The sequence below is a fragment of the Vombatus ursinus genome, unplaced genomic scaffold (genome assembly GCF_900497805.2).
Source record: "Vombatus ursinus unplaced genomic scaffold, bare-nosed wombat genome assembly UNPS02004577.1, whole genome shotgun sequence".
Classification (NCBI taxonomy): Eukaryota; Metazoa; Chordata; class Mammalia; order Diprotodontia; family Vombatidae; genus Vombatus; species Vombatus ursinus.
Window position 1 is genome coordinate 3,103,772 of NW_020944355.1, and position 19,395 is coordinate 3,123,166.

A 19,395-nucleotide genomic window follows, 5' to 3' on the forward strand; every position below is an offset into this window, starting at 1 on the left:
AAGAACAGAAAGGAAGGAAACAAGAAGAGAAAGGAAGGAAGGAAGGAAAAGGAAAGAAGGAAGGAAAGAAAAAAGAAGGAAAGAGGAAAGGAAGGAAGGAAGGAAAAGAAAGAAAGAAAGAGAAAGAGAGAGGGGTTCTGGTGGACCCTTTTTAACTTAGCACAACCATAACATTGATATGGTAAAGTCAGACAGCCCTAACAATGAGAAGAGATACAAAGCATAACAAGGGAACTAAGGTCTGGCAGAACTGGTCATTTGGGCCTATTTAACAATGCATCCAGATTGTAACATGATTGATTTTGGCTAAAATACATCATATCAATTGGGTACATTGGCAGAGGCAAAGTGAATGGTTCTGCCATCCCATGATTCAGGTGTTTTGCCACTGACAGGACCATAGAGAAATAGTCTGAATAATGTTCTCATATCTGATACCAGAAGCAAATCAAAATCAATTTGCATTGAAATAAGGGAATAAAAATTATATATAAACAAATGTTATGTGCACATACTCACAGAATACATGAGAGGTGCCATGGGGTATGAGTTCAAATCTTGCAACTGCCATGTCCTGACCCTGTGACCTTAGCCAAATGGCAACTCTAGTGCCATAAGTTACAGAGGCGTCACAAATGTGCTTTGGCACAGAATTTCTACATAAGGAATTCCATACACTGGGGAAATTGCAGGGGTTTTTTTTCTTTTCATTTTCACATACATACACACATATATAAATATATATACACATATGTATATGTGTATGCTGTGTGTATATGTGTGTATGTATGCACACAGATACATATACACATAAAATTAAAAAATATACATACACACACTTGTATGCATACATGCCTATTCCCCTCCCCTTTTTAAATACAAGCTCACTCTCTCTGGTATCTGAGGTGTGATTAGCCTCATTTTTCTTTAAAGCAGATGTTAAAAATATCAACTTTATAAGTTAACATCATTTAAACCATTTAATCTCTATTTTAAAATGTATAACAAAAGACTGATACCATGATAGAAGGTGATAGCCAAAATACCCAGAAAACCTCATATTTATCTCAAAGCACATACTCGAAGACCCCAAAAGGGAGTCAGGGGCAGAATCTTCAAGATTCCATGATCTAGATTCAAAGAGACTGTCTTCCAAACCTAAAATCCCCCCATACAGCATTTTAAATGCTTTCAAGTATAAGTAGTTATACTGCACAAAACAACTCGGGAAAAATCCAAGTAAGTCTATTCCATTTGAGTTCATATACATCTATCAAATCAAGTGAGTTGGTTAAAAAAAAAAAACTCTTATCATTTCTCTTAAAGAAATGGTAAAAAACAGTTGTACATCTTTAAAATTCAAAAATAAATTCCAACAAATTAAATGTTAACTTGCTGCAAATGTATACAGGTTCAAATATTTTTGAAATGGATATATTACTCAATATTATTTTTTCAATTCCTATAAATTGAGACAGAAGGAAAATGATATCAGGATAATCTAATTAGGACAGAGATTTTGAAAACTTTGAGATTTCATTTGATAGGTTTGGGGTGGGGGAGATGGTTTCCTCCATAACATAAGGAAGAAGTCAGGCATGCAAATTTCCTTTTCTAAAACACTGCTGCCTTAAGTCTATTGTGGTGATATAAATCTCATTTTAACAGATATGTCACTATTGCAGTCACTAATAAATCTTTCATTCCTGGCCTTCGGAAACAGCTGCCAATTGTGTATTCCCTCTGCCCACAGTATCTGCATCCGTCAGTGCAGCTGGGGCAAGGCTAGAGCTCCATTCCAAACAGCCGTGACAGTCTTCATTGAAGCAGGAGCTCTTATCCTGAACCGCTCCCCGACTTGTACTGGAGACAAAACAACCCTCCACAAACATCCGCAGATCTTAAACCTCATTTAATAACCGATATGAAATGCAGGGGCAAACGAGAACTATGCAGGAGCCCCATTTGCAGACCTGGCCAGGCTTCCCCTGCTTTCCTGCTCAACTAGGGCTCATTTTAACATAGCACACAGCACAACAACAATAAGTTGATTTAAAAAATGGATTTCTAAGACATGCCTCTATTTGCTTTCATTTTCCTTTAATGTCATTATGCAGGAATCTAAGGAGAGAACAGTGGGCATTTATTAATGAGCTTTGGAGAAACAAAAATGTGACTAACTGCAGATTAAGAAAAAATTCAATTTATTTAAAAAAAACTGATTCTTGTCTTCATGTTTTTGAACATGATGGGATAAAACGTTATACTTTTTTTTTTAAATGATGCTGCCTTTTAAAAGCTCTAGAACAGTTTTAAGCATTTTTATAATTTTTACAGAACAAGTGTCAAATATATCTCTACATTTAATAAAGGGTTTCTTTAAAAAATATATATATATCTATATATAGATATATAGATATATATATCAGTGCAAAATACCCAGGTCTTATTTAAAAAAAAGAGCACGCTATCCTCAGCCTCTCACTCTCTCTCTAACAATCCAAATTACAGCCAGAGGGAAGAAAACCTTGGTTAGACATCCAGGCGGAACAGCCACATGTACAGTCACAAATGATGGACTTCTCATAAGAATCATCATCGGTAATAGGTCCCAAATTATGGATGTTGTTTGTCACGATATTCTCCCTCAACATCACCTTCAAATAAGGAGATTACAAAGCAATTTCCTTTGTTTTAATGACAGAACAGACAGCATTCAAAAATGTCTAGCCAAAGCCTGGAAGCTTTAAAATATGCTCATCAACCAGCAAAAATATTAGCAAATGATACCTCAAATCTTGGCCTCATAATAGACAAGTGCTACACACATGATCTGATCCCAATAAATATGGACTGGTCACATTTTCTATTGGCTGCTTTGGTATTTCTTGGCTATAGAACTGATTATGAGCTTAATAATGCTTAAACTTCCTCTTTTCATTTTTTTTTGTCTTTAACACAAACTAAGCCGATTGTAATGTGGTAATCACAGTGCAGTGGGCTCGGCTGCTAGAGTGAGAACAGCTGGGGTAACGCTGTCTCCACCGCTTACTGCTCACTACCGACAGGACCCTGGATGAACCTTTCTGGGCCTCAGTTTAGTCATCTGTAAATAAGGGGGATTGGACCACATGACTTCTAAGGTCCCTTCCAGCTCTGTATCTATAAGTCTATGACATAAATCCAACTGAAATTTATTTTCTTGTTCAAGTGAATCTTATAAAATGAAAAAAAAAGAACCCTGAAAATCAAAGTTTAAATCAGTAGCAAGCTGATATTTAAATAAAAATTCAATAGATTAAAGAATAAAAAAAAATGTTTTCTTATGGTCATCACACTCAGTCCCACTTTTATAAATAAATATGGAAGAGACATTTAAAATCTTATTTACTTTTTTAAATCACCACATGATCGTTCATGCATTGTTATCTGTATTTTGCACTCAGATTTAGTTACATAGGTTTACTAGTGTTTCTGCCTTTAGGTATTTAAAGAAATAACACTGAATATACAGTCTGCATTTCCCAAAGCATTTTACTGTAAACAATAACTTGAATGCAAAAATGAAAAGAGATTCATCAGAATTTCAAAGTAAAACCCTATGCATCACCTAATTCTATTGAAAACGACGCTCATGGCAAATTTCACTTATCACTGGAAACATATTTCTGCCCTTGGATACCAAAAACAAATTAAAAAGCGAGCTGCTGCTTTGCTCAGGCAGCTGCAATGCGTTCGATTTACATTGTTCCACGTTCAGATTCAGCTTGCTTCAAGTATAATATAGAACCAATGCACTAGTGGAATTCAGGAAACACCTCATTTGTCATTGCCACTGGAATTACTACACTCACACAGAACTGACATCATAATTTTAGGATGTATTTTTAGAGAGAAAGAATTAGATTTTTCACTAGTCACCTTTTCAAAAATATCTAAAAGCCATTATAGCTCTAGTCAATAAGCTTTACTTATTAAATACTCCTTCCCTACAAATGTAAAAATTGTGAGATTGAAAATGTATTTTCTTGGGAGAAATTTAACTTGAAGCCCAATGATGTAATGGCTTAGGGTGGGGAGAGAAAAACAGAAAGAAATCCCATTCTCTCTCAGTGTCTATTGTCAAACATTTAGTTTCCAAGTTTATCATCACTCCTCTCACTTGAAATGCCCATTTCAAATCTCTAGAATCTCGCAAAAACACACTTGATGAGAACTACTATTCAATGCTCTCCTGTATAATCAAATAACAATACAATGACTGGCATGAGGTAATTTACATGGTTGGCATCACATGAAAAAGTAAAGAAACAAACTCCAATGACTCATATCAAACTGCTGTGAATTTCATACACAAGAATGTGAACGCTTAATAAAAACTGAGGTAAATGACAGGATACAATGAGTCCCAACCTGTGAGTCTGAGGACCCCTTTTTAATATTAAACTCCCAGAAGATAACAGTTGTACTGTGTGGGAAAAAAAATACATGATAACCGAAAGCTACTATATTATTTAGTAACATCTTTAAATGAGTTTCTACCATAGGGCAGGGGAAGGAAGACTGGGATTTGGAGGTCAGATGATCTGGGTTTTAATCCCAGCTCTATTAACTCCCACATGTCAGATCATTTTGACAAGTCATATAACCTCAAGTAGAAAATAAGGGTGGTGGACTAGATGGTGACTCTGGCCCCTTCTAGCCCTAAATCTATGATTCTACTCAAAGCACAAGAGCAATTCTATACATTGAGCAAATGGTCACATGGGAGAAACACTTTATTTACTCATTCTACAGAAGACACATTTGCTTTTTTTAATAACAAATTCAGCTCAAAAAGCATTTATATATTGGAGGTCAAGCCAAGATGGTAGAGTAAAAGCAGGGCCTGGCTTGAGCTCTCTCTCACAGCCCTCCAAATACTTGTAAAAAAAAAATGACTCTAAACAAATTCTAGAGCAGCAGAACCCACAAAAAGTAAGAGTAAAACAAATTTCCAGGCCAAAACAACCTGGATGGTCGAGGGGGAAGCTCTGTTGTGCTGCTGGGCTGGGAGAGGAGCGCAGTTCAGTGTGGGCCCCACAGGCAAAGATAGGGCTCCAACAAACCTGGAACAGGCCTCAGAGGACTGAATCAAGGACAGTTGTGGCAGTTTCCGGACTTCTCAAACCACAAACGCCAAAGACAACCTAGAAGGTCGGTGGGAAAGGTCTGTTGGACCTGGGTGAGAGAGAAGCATGGTCAAGCCCTGGCCCTAGCACAGCCCCAGGGCAGCAGCTGCTTCTGGAGTTCTCTGCTCACTGATGGTGGGGGGATCGAGCAGCTGATCAGAGGGGGATTGCAGGGATCTCTTTGCTGGCTCTGAGGCAGGATTCTCTTGCTTTGCCCATGCTTAGATCTGGGTCCCAGTCCCGGGTGGCAGTCCTGGGGCAAGGAGGAACACTAGCACACCAGAGCGTGTGGCAGGAGTGGAGATGGAACCCTCCTCACAGTTCCAAGACAGAAAAGAGTGCTTGTGGTCACTCACAGACCAGAGCACAAGCCAGGAGAGGAGTAAACACCTCTCCTTAGATTACACCACCTTAGAAGAACTGAAAACATACAGGTCCCTAGAAGTATTTCTGAAAACTGCTGCACAAAACCCCTGAAGCTTGGGGCAGTACATTCTCCACACCAGAAACAGACCCCTACCTTAACAAAGAGTTTATAACTCAAGTAATTGGCTGGGATCGTGACCAAACAGAGAAAAAAAGAAAACTCAGACTACAGAATCTTACTTTGGTGACAAAGAAACTCAAAATATACAACTAGAAGAAGATGGCAGCAAAGTCAAAGCTCCTACATCCAAAGCATCTAAGAAAAATATCAAGTGGTATCAGGCCATGGAAGAGCTCTAAAAGGATTTTGAAAAGTAAGTAAGAGGGGCAGCTAGGTGGCGCAGTGGATAGAGCACTGGCCCTGGAGTCAGAAGGACCTGAATTCAAATCCAGCCTCAAACCAAACACTTGACACTTACTAGCTGTGTGACCCTGGGCAAGTCACTTCACCCCAACTGCCTAAAAAATAAAAAAATAAATAAAAATTAAAAAATTTTAAAGAAAAGCAAGTAAGGGAAGTAGAGGAAAAATTGGGAAGAGAAATGAGAGTGATGTAAAAAAATCATGAAAAATGAGTCAACAGCTTGCTAAAGGAGACCCCCCCCAAAAAAAAAACTGGAAAAAAATAAAACCTAAAAATATAGACTAGACCAAAAAGCAAAAGAGGTCCAAAAAGTCAAAGAGGATAAGAATGCCTTAAAAAGCAAAATTGGTCAAATGGAAAAGGAAGTCCAAAAGCTTACTGAGGAAAATAATTCCTTAAAAATTAGAATGGAGCAAATGGAAGCTAATGACTCTATGAGAAATCAAGAAATTATGGGGAAGCTAGGTGGCGCAGTGGATAGAGCACTGGCCCTGAAGTCAGGAGGACTTGAGTTCAAATCTGGCCTCAGACACATAACACTCACTAGCTGTGTGACTCTGGGCAAGTCACTTAACCCCAATTGCCTCACTAAAAAAAAAAAATCAAGAAACTATAAAACAAAACCAAAAGAATAAAAAAAATAGAAGACAGTGTGAAATATCTCATCGGAAAAAACAAGTGACCTGGAAAATAGCTCCAGGAAAGATAACTTAAAAATTATTGGACTACCTGAAAGCTATGATTAAAAAAAAAAAAAAAGAGCCTAGATATCATCTTCCAAGAAATTATCAAGGAAAACTACCCTGATATTCTAGAACCAGACGGTAAAATAGAAATTGAAAGACTCCACCAATCACCTCCTAAAAGAGATCCCAAAAGTAAAACTCCCAGGAATATTATAGCCAAATTCCAGAGTTCCCAGGTCAAGGAGAAAATATTGCAAGCAGCCAGAAAGAAACAACTCAAGTATTGTGGAAATACAATCAGGATAACACAAGATTTAGCAGCTTCTACATTAAGGGATCAGAGGGCTTGGAATATGATATTCTGGAAGTCAAAGGAGCTAGGATTAAAACCAAGAATCACCTACCCAGCAAAATTAAGTGTTATCAATGAGGGGAAAATATTGATATTCAACGACACAGAGAAATGTAATGCATTCTTAAGAAGCCAGAGCTAACTCTTTAGCTTTCAAATTGATTTTCAAATACAAGATTCAAGAGAAGAATGAAAAAGTAAACAGGAAAGAGAAATCATAAGGGACTTATTAAAGTTGAACTGTTTACATTCCTACATGGAAAGATGATATTTGTAACTCATGAGACCTTTCTCATTATTAGGGTAGTTGGAGGAAATATATATATATATATATATATATATATATAAATATATATATATATATATAGACAGAGGGCACAAGGTGAGTTGAATATGAAGGGATGATATCTAAAAAAGAAAATTAAGGGGTGAGAGGGGAATGCACTGGGAGAAGGACAAAAGGAGTGGTAGAATGGGGTAAACTGTCTCACATAAAAGAGGCAAGAAAAAGCTTCTACAGTGGAGGGGAAGAGGGGGGAGGCGAGAAGGAATGAGTGAACTTTACTCTCACTGGATTTGGCTTAAGGAGAGAATAACATACAACCCAATTGGGTATGGAAATCTATCTTACCCTTCAGGAAATTAGGGGAGAAGGAGATAAGAGAGCAAGGGGTGATAGAAGAGAGGGCAGACTGGGGGAGCGGATAATCCGAAGCAAACACTTTAGAAGAGGGCCAGGGACAAAGGAAAGAATAGAATAAATGGGGGCCAGGATAGGAGGGAGGGAGGGAAATATAGTTAGTCTTTCACAATATTACTATTATGGAAGTGTTTTGCATGACTGCACCTGTATAGCCTATGTTGAACTGCTTGCCTTCTCAGTGACGGTGGGTGGGTAGGGAGGAGGGGATAGAATTTGGAATTCAAAGTTTTGGAAATGAATGTCAGAAATTGTTTTTACATGCAACTGGGAAATAAGATACATAGGCAAAGGGATATAGAAATCTATCTTACCCTACAGGAAAATAGAATGGGGAGGGGATAAGAGGGGGGAGTGATATAAAGGAGGGCAGATTGAGAGAAGGGGTAATCAGAATGCACGTCATCATGGGGTGGGGGCAGGGGAGTGAAAGGGGGAAAATTTGGAACTCAAAATCTTGTGGAAGTGAATGTTGAAAACTAAAAATAAACAAATAAATTGAGGGGGGAACATTTATACAGCTTCTACTATGTGCCAGGCACTGTGCTAGGCACTGGGGGATCCAAAAACAAAAATCTCTAAGATTTTCCGTATTTTCTGTACAATCATATCTGTACATATTGATAAGTAAACACCAAAATATATACCAAGTAATCTGGGGGTGGAGAAGAACGCTAAGAACTGGGGAAATCAGGGAGATCTTCACATAGAAGGCCCCTTACTTAAATAAACAGGGAAGGAAACTCAGAATTACAAATGCTGGTAGTAAGGAGAGAATACATTCCAGGCATTGGATTTCTGTGCAGAGGGTACAGAAGTGAGCAATGGACTGTTATGTGTGGGGGGCAGATCCAACAAGTCACCTTGGCTGTAACACAGAGTACATGAAAAGGATTAAAATGTGAATCAATCTGAAAAAGGTAGGCCAGTCTGGAGCCAGATTATGAAGGGCTTTAAATGCTAAATATAGGCGTTTGGGTTTTAACTTCAAGACAACAGGGAGCCACTGAAGGGCCTTCAGTAGGAAAGGTACATGGATAGACCTGTGTTTTAAGAACCTCCATTTGGCCATTATGTGAAGGCTGAACATGAAAGGGGAAAGACCAGAAATCAGGCAGATCAATGAGGAGGTTACTGCAAAAGTCTAGAGACTGGGCTAGAGTAGCAGCAGTATGCAGGGACAGAAGAAGATGACGTTACATTTATTGTGGAGGAGTACTGATAAGCCTATGGTTCTGACTGGCTCTCTAGCTTGCTGGAGCTACAGAAAGATCCAAATGACAATGCTTTAGTACGCATACCATTTGTAGACCCTCTGTAATAACTAACATCAAACCCTGAAAGGGCTCTGCTACCCTATAGCAGGTTGGGGACCAGTGTACTACCCTATAATCTAGAGCAGTGATCTTTTCCCCAAATATGGAATTATTTTTAATAAATAAGGAAGACATTTGTGCTTTTCATGACACTTTACTTAAAACCTCCAGACCATACCAACTCTACTCCAAAACTCTCTCCCAACTACTCCCAAAGCAATGTATTTCAATCTTACTGATTTTTAATTATTTTAAAAAATCACCCTTTAGATTACTGGTGGTTGTGAGATATCTAATAAATTCTAATGAATTTAATATCCACAGTTGAGAGCATTTTTAAGTACATAATATAAACAAAATGTAGTGTTTTTTTTTTCCTTTTCACATAGTCAAGCAGGGTAAGTTGATGAAGAAATGCAAAGATTTGCACATAAGAGCAAAGCAAAGAAGGCCACGTTCACCCATTGCTGTGGCTACTCACCGACTTGGAAGTGGCGGAGATGTACTGGACAACCATCTCATGCTTGGTGCCAAAATCTTTATCTCGGAGGGGAGCTTTTCGTTCTTCATTTAGATTCATGTCTTCCTAATAACACAAAGAACACACACTGTCAGACACACACCGTCACACTGATATGCCCATTTCTGGAGCCCAAACAACACCCTCACCAAAGAAGGGCTAGCTTAGTGTGCAACCTGTAAGCACGTACATGTCTCTATCAAAGAAGAGTTTCTTTCAGAGAGACTTCCGAATCATGCTTCTCCTTTGTCCGCACTCCACACAGATCTCTTTCACCCTTAAAATTCACTGTCAACCATGCACCTTCCATAACAAAGCCACTTGCCTTGCAACAAAAGGAGATTCTAGAAGCTTCCTCCCTCCAGGAGTACTCCTCAGAGCAGCACCATTATCAGAAGAGACCCACATGATTTCCAAAGTTACATTAGCATCAAAGTCCAGAAGGGATCACTGGAATAGTTCCAGTGAGAGCTTCCACAGAGTTCCAGAGAAGCTCCAGAGAGAGGTTCCTCTCTCTGCTAAGAAATGCTAAACTGTAAGAGTAAAATGCTACAAGTTCTGTAATCACTGTGTTAAACAGTTTTGTTTTAAAATACTTTTAAGGAAGCATATTAAGAAAATAATGATAATAGCTCTCACACCTATGGCACTTTTAAGGTTTTCAAAGCACTTTACAAATCTTATTTCATTTTATCGTCACAAAATCCAGTGAGTAGGTGCTATTATCCCCATCTTTAATGATGGGCAAACTGAGGCCCAGAGAGGTTAAGTGATTTGCCAGGGGTCACACAACAAGTAAGACAGTAAATGCCTGAGGCAGGATTCAAGATTTGGAGAAAGTATTCTATCCACGTGTCAAAGGACTGTTGGGGTATACGAGGGGGAAGGCAGGTGTTGATTAAGAAGTGATAGATATACCAACAAAATATTTTTAAAGGTAAAACTGGAGAAAAAATGAAAAAAAATTGCTGGAAAGAGAAAAAAAATCCACTCAGTTAGAAAGTAACAAAAGCATTCCACCACATCGAGGAACTCTGCCTTTTGGGGGTCATAACAACCTACTATCTTTTGTTTAATATATCACATGCAATCCTCAAAAGGAGATCATACAACATGTATTCTACTAGACAAAATTTACTTTAGGATGCATGACACCCCTTCAAACCTGGGAAGACAACCTGGGATATCACAGGACCAGGACTGAGAACAGCTGAGATGTATGATACCTTTAATAGAAAAGATTTCTAGCTCTCTGTCCTCGGTCCTCTTCTTTCCCAACACTCACTCTCCTTGGCAAGCCCACAGTTTCAACTAATAACCTCTAGTCCAATATAGATAAGTGGGTAGACCACTACATATAGCAGAGAGCACAGTTAAATTATTTCAAGACTTAAGTTCCACAAATTCTTAGAAGCCTGACAATTTTTTAAAATATCACCTCAAAAAAGGCACCACCAAAATAGCATCTCCTCTCAACTAACAAAGGAAAACACATAATAAGATTTATTGAATCAGATTTTGTTTTTTTGTGGTTTTTACAGTGTTGCCTAAAATAAAGTCAGTGCTTTTCAGATATTAAAAAAGGAAATGACATGGCCAAAATGGACTCAATTCTACCCCACCATCCTCTGCCCAAAAAAAAAGCCTACCTGACAATCAATGACCTCAGAGACCGAGCTTATACTGTTCTCCCTGCCCAGAATCTCCTCCTTCCTGTTCTTTGCCTCCTGCCACAAGTCCATGCAGCTTTCCTCTCCCCACTTTCCACCAGTGCCCCCCTCCATTTCTACCTATGGAACTACAATCAAATCAATATAGCTTTTGTAAGAAAAATAGCCCTATGGCGATGCTCATCATCCAAGTGATTTCACAGACTCAAAAACCTCTGCCTAGCTACCACACTCCTCTATTAACACATAAGCATCTGCAGGGCAGGCAGGTACTGGCCTGCTTTTGGATCTGGAGCTCCAGCACTTAGCAGTATCTTGCCACACAGTAAGAGCTTAATGAGGACTGGTTCATTCACTTATTCATTTGCAGTCAGTGACTCCCCACGCACTCCACCTCCACCCTGGCCTTCTCAGAACACTTGATTGTGGAATTCTTCACTTAACTAATTCATGATATAATATATTTACTTTTATGTTTTATCCTTAGGTATGCTGGCGCCAGCTCAAACTGGCTCATGGAAGGTGATTGTGAAACTCTCAGTGTGAGCAGTTAAGACCACAGAAATTGGCAAACACTACAAATCAGGACCTTGATTTATTGTTTTGTTGATTGTCTAGGCCAAAGAAAGTGATGGGAGAAAATGTTAATAACACAGATTAAATTTAAAAGTGTGTGGTGAGAATGTTTTTTCCCAGAAAGCCAATTGTTAAAAATTTACCAGAATACAACTGTTCTTACTCCTCAACTAAGGTAAGTTAGGCCTCATTCTGTCTAAACTTTATCTATATTCAAGCACCATCTGCATGCAAAAATATACGATAAACATCTGTGAATGAACTTATACAATTACCTTCACATAAATTCGAATACAAAAGTTTTCAATTTTGGATGAAGGGTACTGTAACACAAAGGGAGAGAAAAAAGGTACTATGTTCCTTTTGTTTAGACTATCTCAAAGTGTTTTGCAAGCATCAGTAAATTTTGCTTTTTGACTCTAATTTGCTAAGTGGATAGGGAGAGGAAAAATGCTGATAAACATCAGAGAAAAGTCATTAACCCCTCTGGGCCTCAGTTCCTTCATCTGTGAAACTGTTGTTCTTGTTGTTCAGCAGTGTCCAACTCTCGGTGACCCCATTTGAGGTTTTCTTGGCAAAGACACTGGAGTGATTTGCCATTTCCTTCTCCAGCTCATTTTACAGATGAGGAAACTGAGCCAAACAAGGTCAAGTGACTTGCCCAGGGTCACAAAGCTAGTAAGTGTCTGAGACCAGATGTGAAATTGAAAAGATAAGCTTTCCTGACTCCAGTCCCGGCACTCTATCCACTAAGCCATGTAGCTGCTCAATCTGTGAAACTGGAACACTCCTTAATACGCCTTCATAGAGGGAGTGAATTAAGTCCCTGCCAGTTTAAAGATCAAAAAAAAATTTATGATCAGTCTACTGATCAAATTATACTGATCCACAAATTCTTCTGAAAAAGAAATTTGATAGGGTCACAGATTTAGAGTTGGAAGGAACTTCTGTGGTCCCATACCTTCATACTGCAGGTGAGGAAACTGAGATCCAAAGAGATTAAATGATTTTCCCAAAGTCACTCAGGTTATAAGTAGCAGAGCTCAAGATTGGAAGCCAGGTACTTTTACCTCAAATCCAACGCTCTTAGCAGTTTACCACTATTAAACAGTCTTCCAATTCAATAATAATAAGTATACTTTTCCCATCAGTCAAAGCTTCTTATCATTTAATTCAAAGTTTATAATGTAATAATAAAACTGATGGTAAATTTAAAACCAATCATTCACTTTGTTTTTAAATTGTTATTTTATTCTGAACTTAACACCTAACAAAATGGGCATTTCCATGTATGGTTGAACAGAAAAAGAAGACTACATGAAAACATGGTTCTCCACAACATAAAAATACATCCTAAATCCAAGCTGTAGTTTTCAAAGCTGCCCTAATTCTCTGTGATTTTTTTCTGACCCTCTGCCTGATTTCTTCTGCACATTTTTAAAAGAGGATGCTCTCTTTTCCTTCTTTTCTTTTTCTTTTTGCTACCCTTACCCTACCCAAACTCTTCTTCCCATCTCATGCCAGTGGATTAAAAGGAAAAAGAAATCCTTCACATAGAAACTTGCTGAGACTATTTTTTCCCCAGGTGCCTGTTTCCCTTCTACTATTTAACTGGATTGGTTTTCTTTATGTAAGAACTTTTAAATTTTATGTAATAAAAAAATCGCCTTCTTTCCCCTACCTTCCCCTCTCCCTCTACTTTGACCCCCTCCCCTCTCTCCTGAATTAGGGAGGAAAATGGTCTACACCAGTACCGACCAAGTCCTTTAAAGCAGTAGGGCCAAACTTCAACAGAAACAGAGGTTACTAAACTATCCAGAAAACTGCCTGCAAGAACACTGGCCCAGAAAACCACTTATTAATATTATCTATGTTTTATTGCATTTTTATTCTATTTTGTTAAATATGTCCCAATTATATTTTAATCTGCTTCAGGCTATACTCAGGAGTATTGTGGGTGACATATGGCTACCACTGGGCAGCCTGCTTGACACCACTGCTCTAAAACAATACTGTAACAGTGTTCAGAAGACTCAAAATGATTCTCTATACCCGATATGTAGCAGTATGGATCACTGTTCATCTTACGAATAATCTGGACTTATACTGAAGATGAGTGAGCTATCAAACCAACCTGGTCACCTACCACAAAGTACTAGAGATATTTTAGCAAAATATTTGTCACCTCTTATGAAAAATGCAATTTGGGTCTTCAGTGGGTCATATCAAATGCTATTCATATGCAATAATATTTATCAAGTACTCATATAAACATAGGTGTTAGTTCTGACATTTTTTAAGGCAAAATCATTGCCTGCTGAGTTTATGGACACAAAGGGAAAAGATTCAGCCAAGCAGCACACGTATTCAGTTTGGTTTCTTCATTTGTTTCCCCACCTTCATTTTAAACCTGACAAAGAGGCAAAAGCACTGAGGGCATGAACGGGTTTTATGTAGCACGTCAGTACTAATACAACTGTTTGCATTCAAAAAACATTCAAGCCACTCTTAGAACTAAATAAAGCCATCATTTCACTTCTCACAGACAGCCAAAGTTGTTGTACTGCATACTTAAGTAAGGAGTAGAGGTCAATCTTTTTTTCAAAGGGGTCCCCTCAAAGAGCTCACTTTTTAAGCATGTGTCACTATGGGATATAATTAACTACGGCTTATGTTCATATATGAGCACTATAAGTATTCAAAGCAGTTTAGTCTAGCTATCCACACAGGAAATAAAGACTAAGTTGGTAAAGAATGTCAAAAGTCTAGACCCAGGTTATGCAGCTGGATGGACTACCAATCAACAAGCATTTCTGAAGCACCTACTATGTACCAGGCAGTGGGCTGAGCACTGAGTGTGTCCTCAAAGAGCTTACATTCTAATGGATAAAAGAACAGTGAATGCTAAAGCTGGGATAAAGAAAGCTTATTAACTTACCCTACACTAAGCAAAGTCTTCCTAAGCACATTCTAAAATAAAAACGGAAAGACTGAAACAAAAGAAAAATAGGAAAGACATACAAGAACTATTTCAACAAACTTTTTTTCCCCATCAAAGATAGTGGAACTATCATAACATGTGGACCCTCAAGCCTCTGAGATGCTTATAGAAGAGGCAGAAACAGCACAAAAGAAAACAAACACAGGAAATCAGTCATATTAGATCAAGTACATAGAGAAGAAACCCATTCTGAAGGCAGGACAAATGTGAGGAGACTAAAGGACCAACAGAGAAGGTCTCTACTCAGGGGAAGATATCAAAGGGATTGGGAAAAACTGTCAACCCTTATTAATATCCCCGATAGGTAACTGACAGAACATTACCAACTAACAACCTATAGCTCGTCTCTCCCATACGCACAAAATCTTTATGTTGTCATCTATCTACTAATTGAAGGCTTCTTCAATTACTATTAGTATGGAACAAGAACTGTATGGAATTAGTATTAGTATGGAATTAGTATTAGTATGGAGCAAGAAGCCTTTTACAAACAATATCCAACAATGGGCTACGTTACTACCATCTCACAATTGGTTGAAAGACATAGAGAATATAAGATCCCACAGTACTTATTGTTTATTCATTACAAAAAAGCATTTGACTTTGTGGAACAAAACATGCCTCACACACTCTTTTACAAGTTATCTCCCATCTGTATATCAAGATCACTTAGGGTTCCATGTAGGATGCAGCAACAGAAACAACTCTGTTCAATGACACTCTGATAATAAACATCAGGAGGGAGAAAAAAAAAAAGCTGTACGCTCACCAAAAATAGTCACCATTGTACTGGAGGAGGTCCAGCAGAGAGTCTAGGTTGAAGAGGGATTTCCTGTGGCTGGTCCTGTTTGTGGCTGACATTATGCTGATTTCTGGGACAGGAAGTATAGATGAATAATGAGCTAAGCCCAGAGTTGAAAACTGAGGAAAAGAGTAGCCTGAATTGCTTTCAGAACATTACAAAGTACTTTTACTGAACCCAACTCTCCCAAAACAGCAAAGGCCTAACACTTCAATGTATTTCACTGGTATTTCACTGCTGCTTGGCAGTGAGACCTGGAACAAGAGTGCCTCTGAAGAACTAAAAAGGTGTATGGTGGGTGTGAGCAAGCTAAGACAAATAACTAACAAGAAAGTCTGAAGAATAAAAGATGTCATCAAAGAATTGTATGACAAAGAAAAAATGGGCTGGTCACCTGGTAAGAGCAAAAGATGCTGGGTAGACAATGAGACTGTCCCACTGGTACCCCTGTGAGATTAAGAGAATAGGAGGAAGGCCTCTGGCATGCTGGGGGAAAGCAAGGAAGGACATCAGCATTTTTGGGTGGACCCTCTCTGGCACACTTTGGGGAGGGCGTGGCCAAAAGCCTCACAGGATAGGAGGGCATAATGAGTTGGGAGCTGTTATCATTGGAGGAAAATACAGAATTGATAAGATCACAGATGCATTTGAGTATCTTCTTCATCAAGCAACCTGATATATAAATATGCAACACTTCAGAATGACAAGTCTGGAACAACGCATTTTGGAAGCAGTAAAATAAAAGGTACTAATTTATGATAACCAAATTTTTAAAGGTAGAAATAAACGTTAGTAAGAGCAAAGCCAGAGGAAAACAAATTATCCTGCCCAGTGAATTTGGCATCCAAAATAAATAAAGTCTGCGTTAGCCTACAACATCCAATGTCTTCTACTTCTAATCAAGCTAGAGTCAAAAGTGACAGCAGAGAAATAGAAGGAAAAGCCAACAAAATCTCAATGATATCAATTTGCACTAAGACCTCAATTAACTGTAGCCAAATGACTTGGCTCTCTCAAATAACTGGAATTACTCTGCACTCTACGTACAAAAAGAGGGCCGATGACAAGTAAACAAATGGTAGCAGAGATTTAGTACAAGTACACACATTATATTATGTAGTCACTACAGATTTAGGCTAATCTGCCATCCCTTCCACAACGGAAGCCCTGAAAAATGAGACTTGATATTCATAATTGTGACCCTAAGGCACTGCAAGATTCCCGTGGGAAGATTCGATTATGTTCAGTATATTGTGCTTAATTTCTTGTGAAAGACTTTCAATGAGGTTAGAAATCTAAAGGATTTTTCTGCTTAACCCTGAGTTATCCCCCTGACCCCAGCATTCCAGTTGGTCGAGCCTATATTCCTTATCCTGATATTCTAATAAAATAATGTGGCTATTCATAACTGGATAATAATATTTTTACACAAATTTTAAGCCATAATTCAGCCCTGGGATATGTCTAAGATCTTAAACACTAATTTACTATTTAGACTAAAGAATCTCAAAGTATAAAGTCCTTTCAAATTTATAAGAACCTGTAAGTTATTAAGGTACAAAAAGGAGTCCCAGAAAAAGAATACAAAGTCACCATAACTCTCAGATATTACATGAATAGCTTTCACATTATTTGTACAAGGAAAGAATCCAGTAGGAGTGAAAAAAAAATAATTTCATACCTCTCAATTTGGTTAAAGGATTCACGTTCCTTCCCAATCAACTGTGTTAATGACATTTTAAGTTTTCCATTACTAAGCTGATGGCCTCTCTCTTTTCCACAGGCATTCCAGGATGAAAAAAAAATCTGAGGCAACTCAATTATCAGTGGCAAATATTTCATCCCAGGCTGGCTTTTGCTTGCCACCCAGCACACCTCTGAGTAGCCTTCACTTGTGAGTCTTTGTGTTCTGGAAAATCATTCAAGCAAAATCATAATCACTAGAACTAGGCAATCTGCTACCCCCAAAAAATCATTTCGCTCTCTTCTAAGTTAGGTAGAAATGATTTTTGATCATCAGTTATTCTGCATTTTATGTGTAACTGCACTGCCTATTATCTATACTCCTAGTTTAAATTATATAATACGAACACACAAGTTTTGAGCTATGTAATGCCCAGTAAGTTAGACACTAAGAAAGGCACTAAATCCAAGATTTAAAAAATCACATTACATATAAAGGTCTTTTCTGTGATTAATAGTTCTGTAAGATTAGGATTCAACATATTACTTAAAAAAAAACTAGCTTGAATTTGAAGTTTCACAAGATAGCTCTAGCCATTAGCAGCTTTGATTCTGTTTCAACTAAAGGTTCATCAGAAAACATATAATTTTCTACAATGAAGGCAAGCGAATGCTGCACTCTGTAGAACGGATATTCCTAGAGAAATGGCTGTTAATATACAGTCTTACACACCAAAGCATATTACCCTTTGATTTCCATTTGAAAATTAGAAATATATTGCCATAGGGAAAAAAAGGTAAGAACCAGGATTTAATTTTTTTTTTAAATATCACAATCATAAATGTAGTAGGCAAACCATTTAAAAATCACGCATTTTCTGATACATTAGCAATATAAGTCACAAAACACAAAAAAATGCTGGAACGGAAATGTAAAAACTCTGTGGTCCCACCTTCTCTGGGTACCGAATGCACAAGGGAAACCTACTTTGTGAGTTGCTTGACCCTTGAACTTCACTAAATAAACACAGCCCTTTAAAAGCCCTATCAACCTTTTGGTAATCTGTTATTAATGGATTTATCTTCATTATTTCTTATGCTAAAATCACTACCATTTAAAAGCAGCACATCAGGAATCATTAAAAGAGCTGTCTCTATAGTTACTTACATCTACAAATGAAGAGTTACAAGCAGTAGGAAGACAGTCAACAACTTTATGCAAGGAGAATAAATAAACGGGTGGGTCAAGAAAGGCATCTGCTTGAGGAGAGAGAAAACACATTTGGAAATGACAATGGAAGGGTCCAGGGTAAATGCTTAACTGAACTCATCTTGTGACATCAGATCTACCACATCCAACCCACCCACGTCCATGCACTCAGGAGCCAAGTTTTCTCTGTTCACAGTGATAAGCCATGCACGCGCCAATGAAGAGCTACCCACCTGCCATTGTGGGACAGGGATCAAGAGAGAAAGCGTTGAAGGCTATTCAATGCTCCAAAGCTTTGGGCTACATCTAACAATCAATCCGTTAATCAACCAATAAACATTTCTGAAACATCTGCTATGGGTCATGCACTGTGCTAGGCACTGGGGATACAGAGACAAAAAATTAAAACAGGCCCAGGCCTCAATAGTCTTATATCCTGCAAGAGGAAGCAGCATGTAGCTATAAATATGCACAAAATAAATACAAAGTAATGGAAAGGTGGGGAGAGGCCACAGTTGCTGGGGAGGAGCACCAGGGCAGGCTTCATATTTAAGCTGAATCTTTAAGGAAACAAAGGATTCTAAGAAGAGTGAGATAAAGAGGAATTGTGTTCCACTGGCAGAGGGCAGCAGTGCAAAGTCCCGGACATGGGAGATGGGGCCAGTCTGGCTAGACTGCAGAGCACGTGAAGGACATCAACAGGTAACATGGAGTGAAGACAGGGGAGGGCCAGGAGGTGAAGAGCTTACTAAGTCAGACACAATTTGGATTTGATTCCACAGGCAGCAGAGAGCCATTGGAGTTTCCTGAGCAGAGAAGTGATATGGTCAGAATTGTGCTTTAGGAAACTCTTTATGGCAACTGAGGAGACAATGGACTGGAGAGGGGAGAAATTTGAGACAGAGAAACCTGGAAAAG

General features: G+C 38.4%; 1 protein-coding gene across 1 annotated transcript in view; it reads right to left on the reverse strand.

Annotated features, from left to right (window-relative positions):
- The window catches only part of DIAPH2 (diaphanous related formin 2), a 770,217-nt gene that overhangs the window by 743,977 nt on the left and 6,845 nt on the right, over positions 1-19,395 (reverse strand). Inside the window, exon 4 of the mRNA XM_027838327.1 lies at positions 9,497-9,601. Coding sequence (XP_027694128.1) covers positions 9,497-9,601 — 105 coding nt within the window. The remainder of the gene's footprint in view (positions 1-9,496; positions 9,602-19,395) is intronic.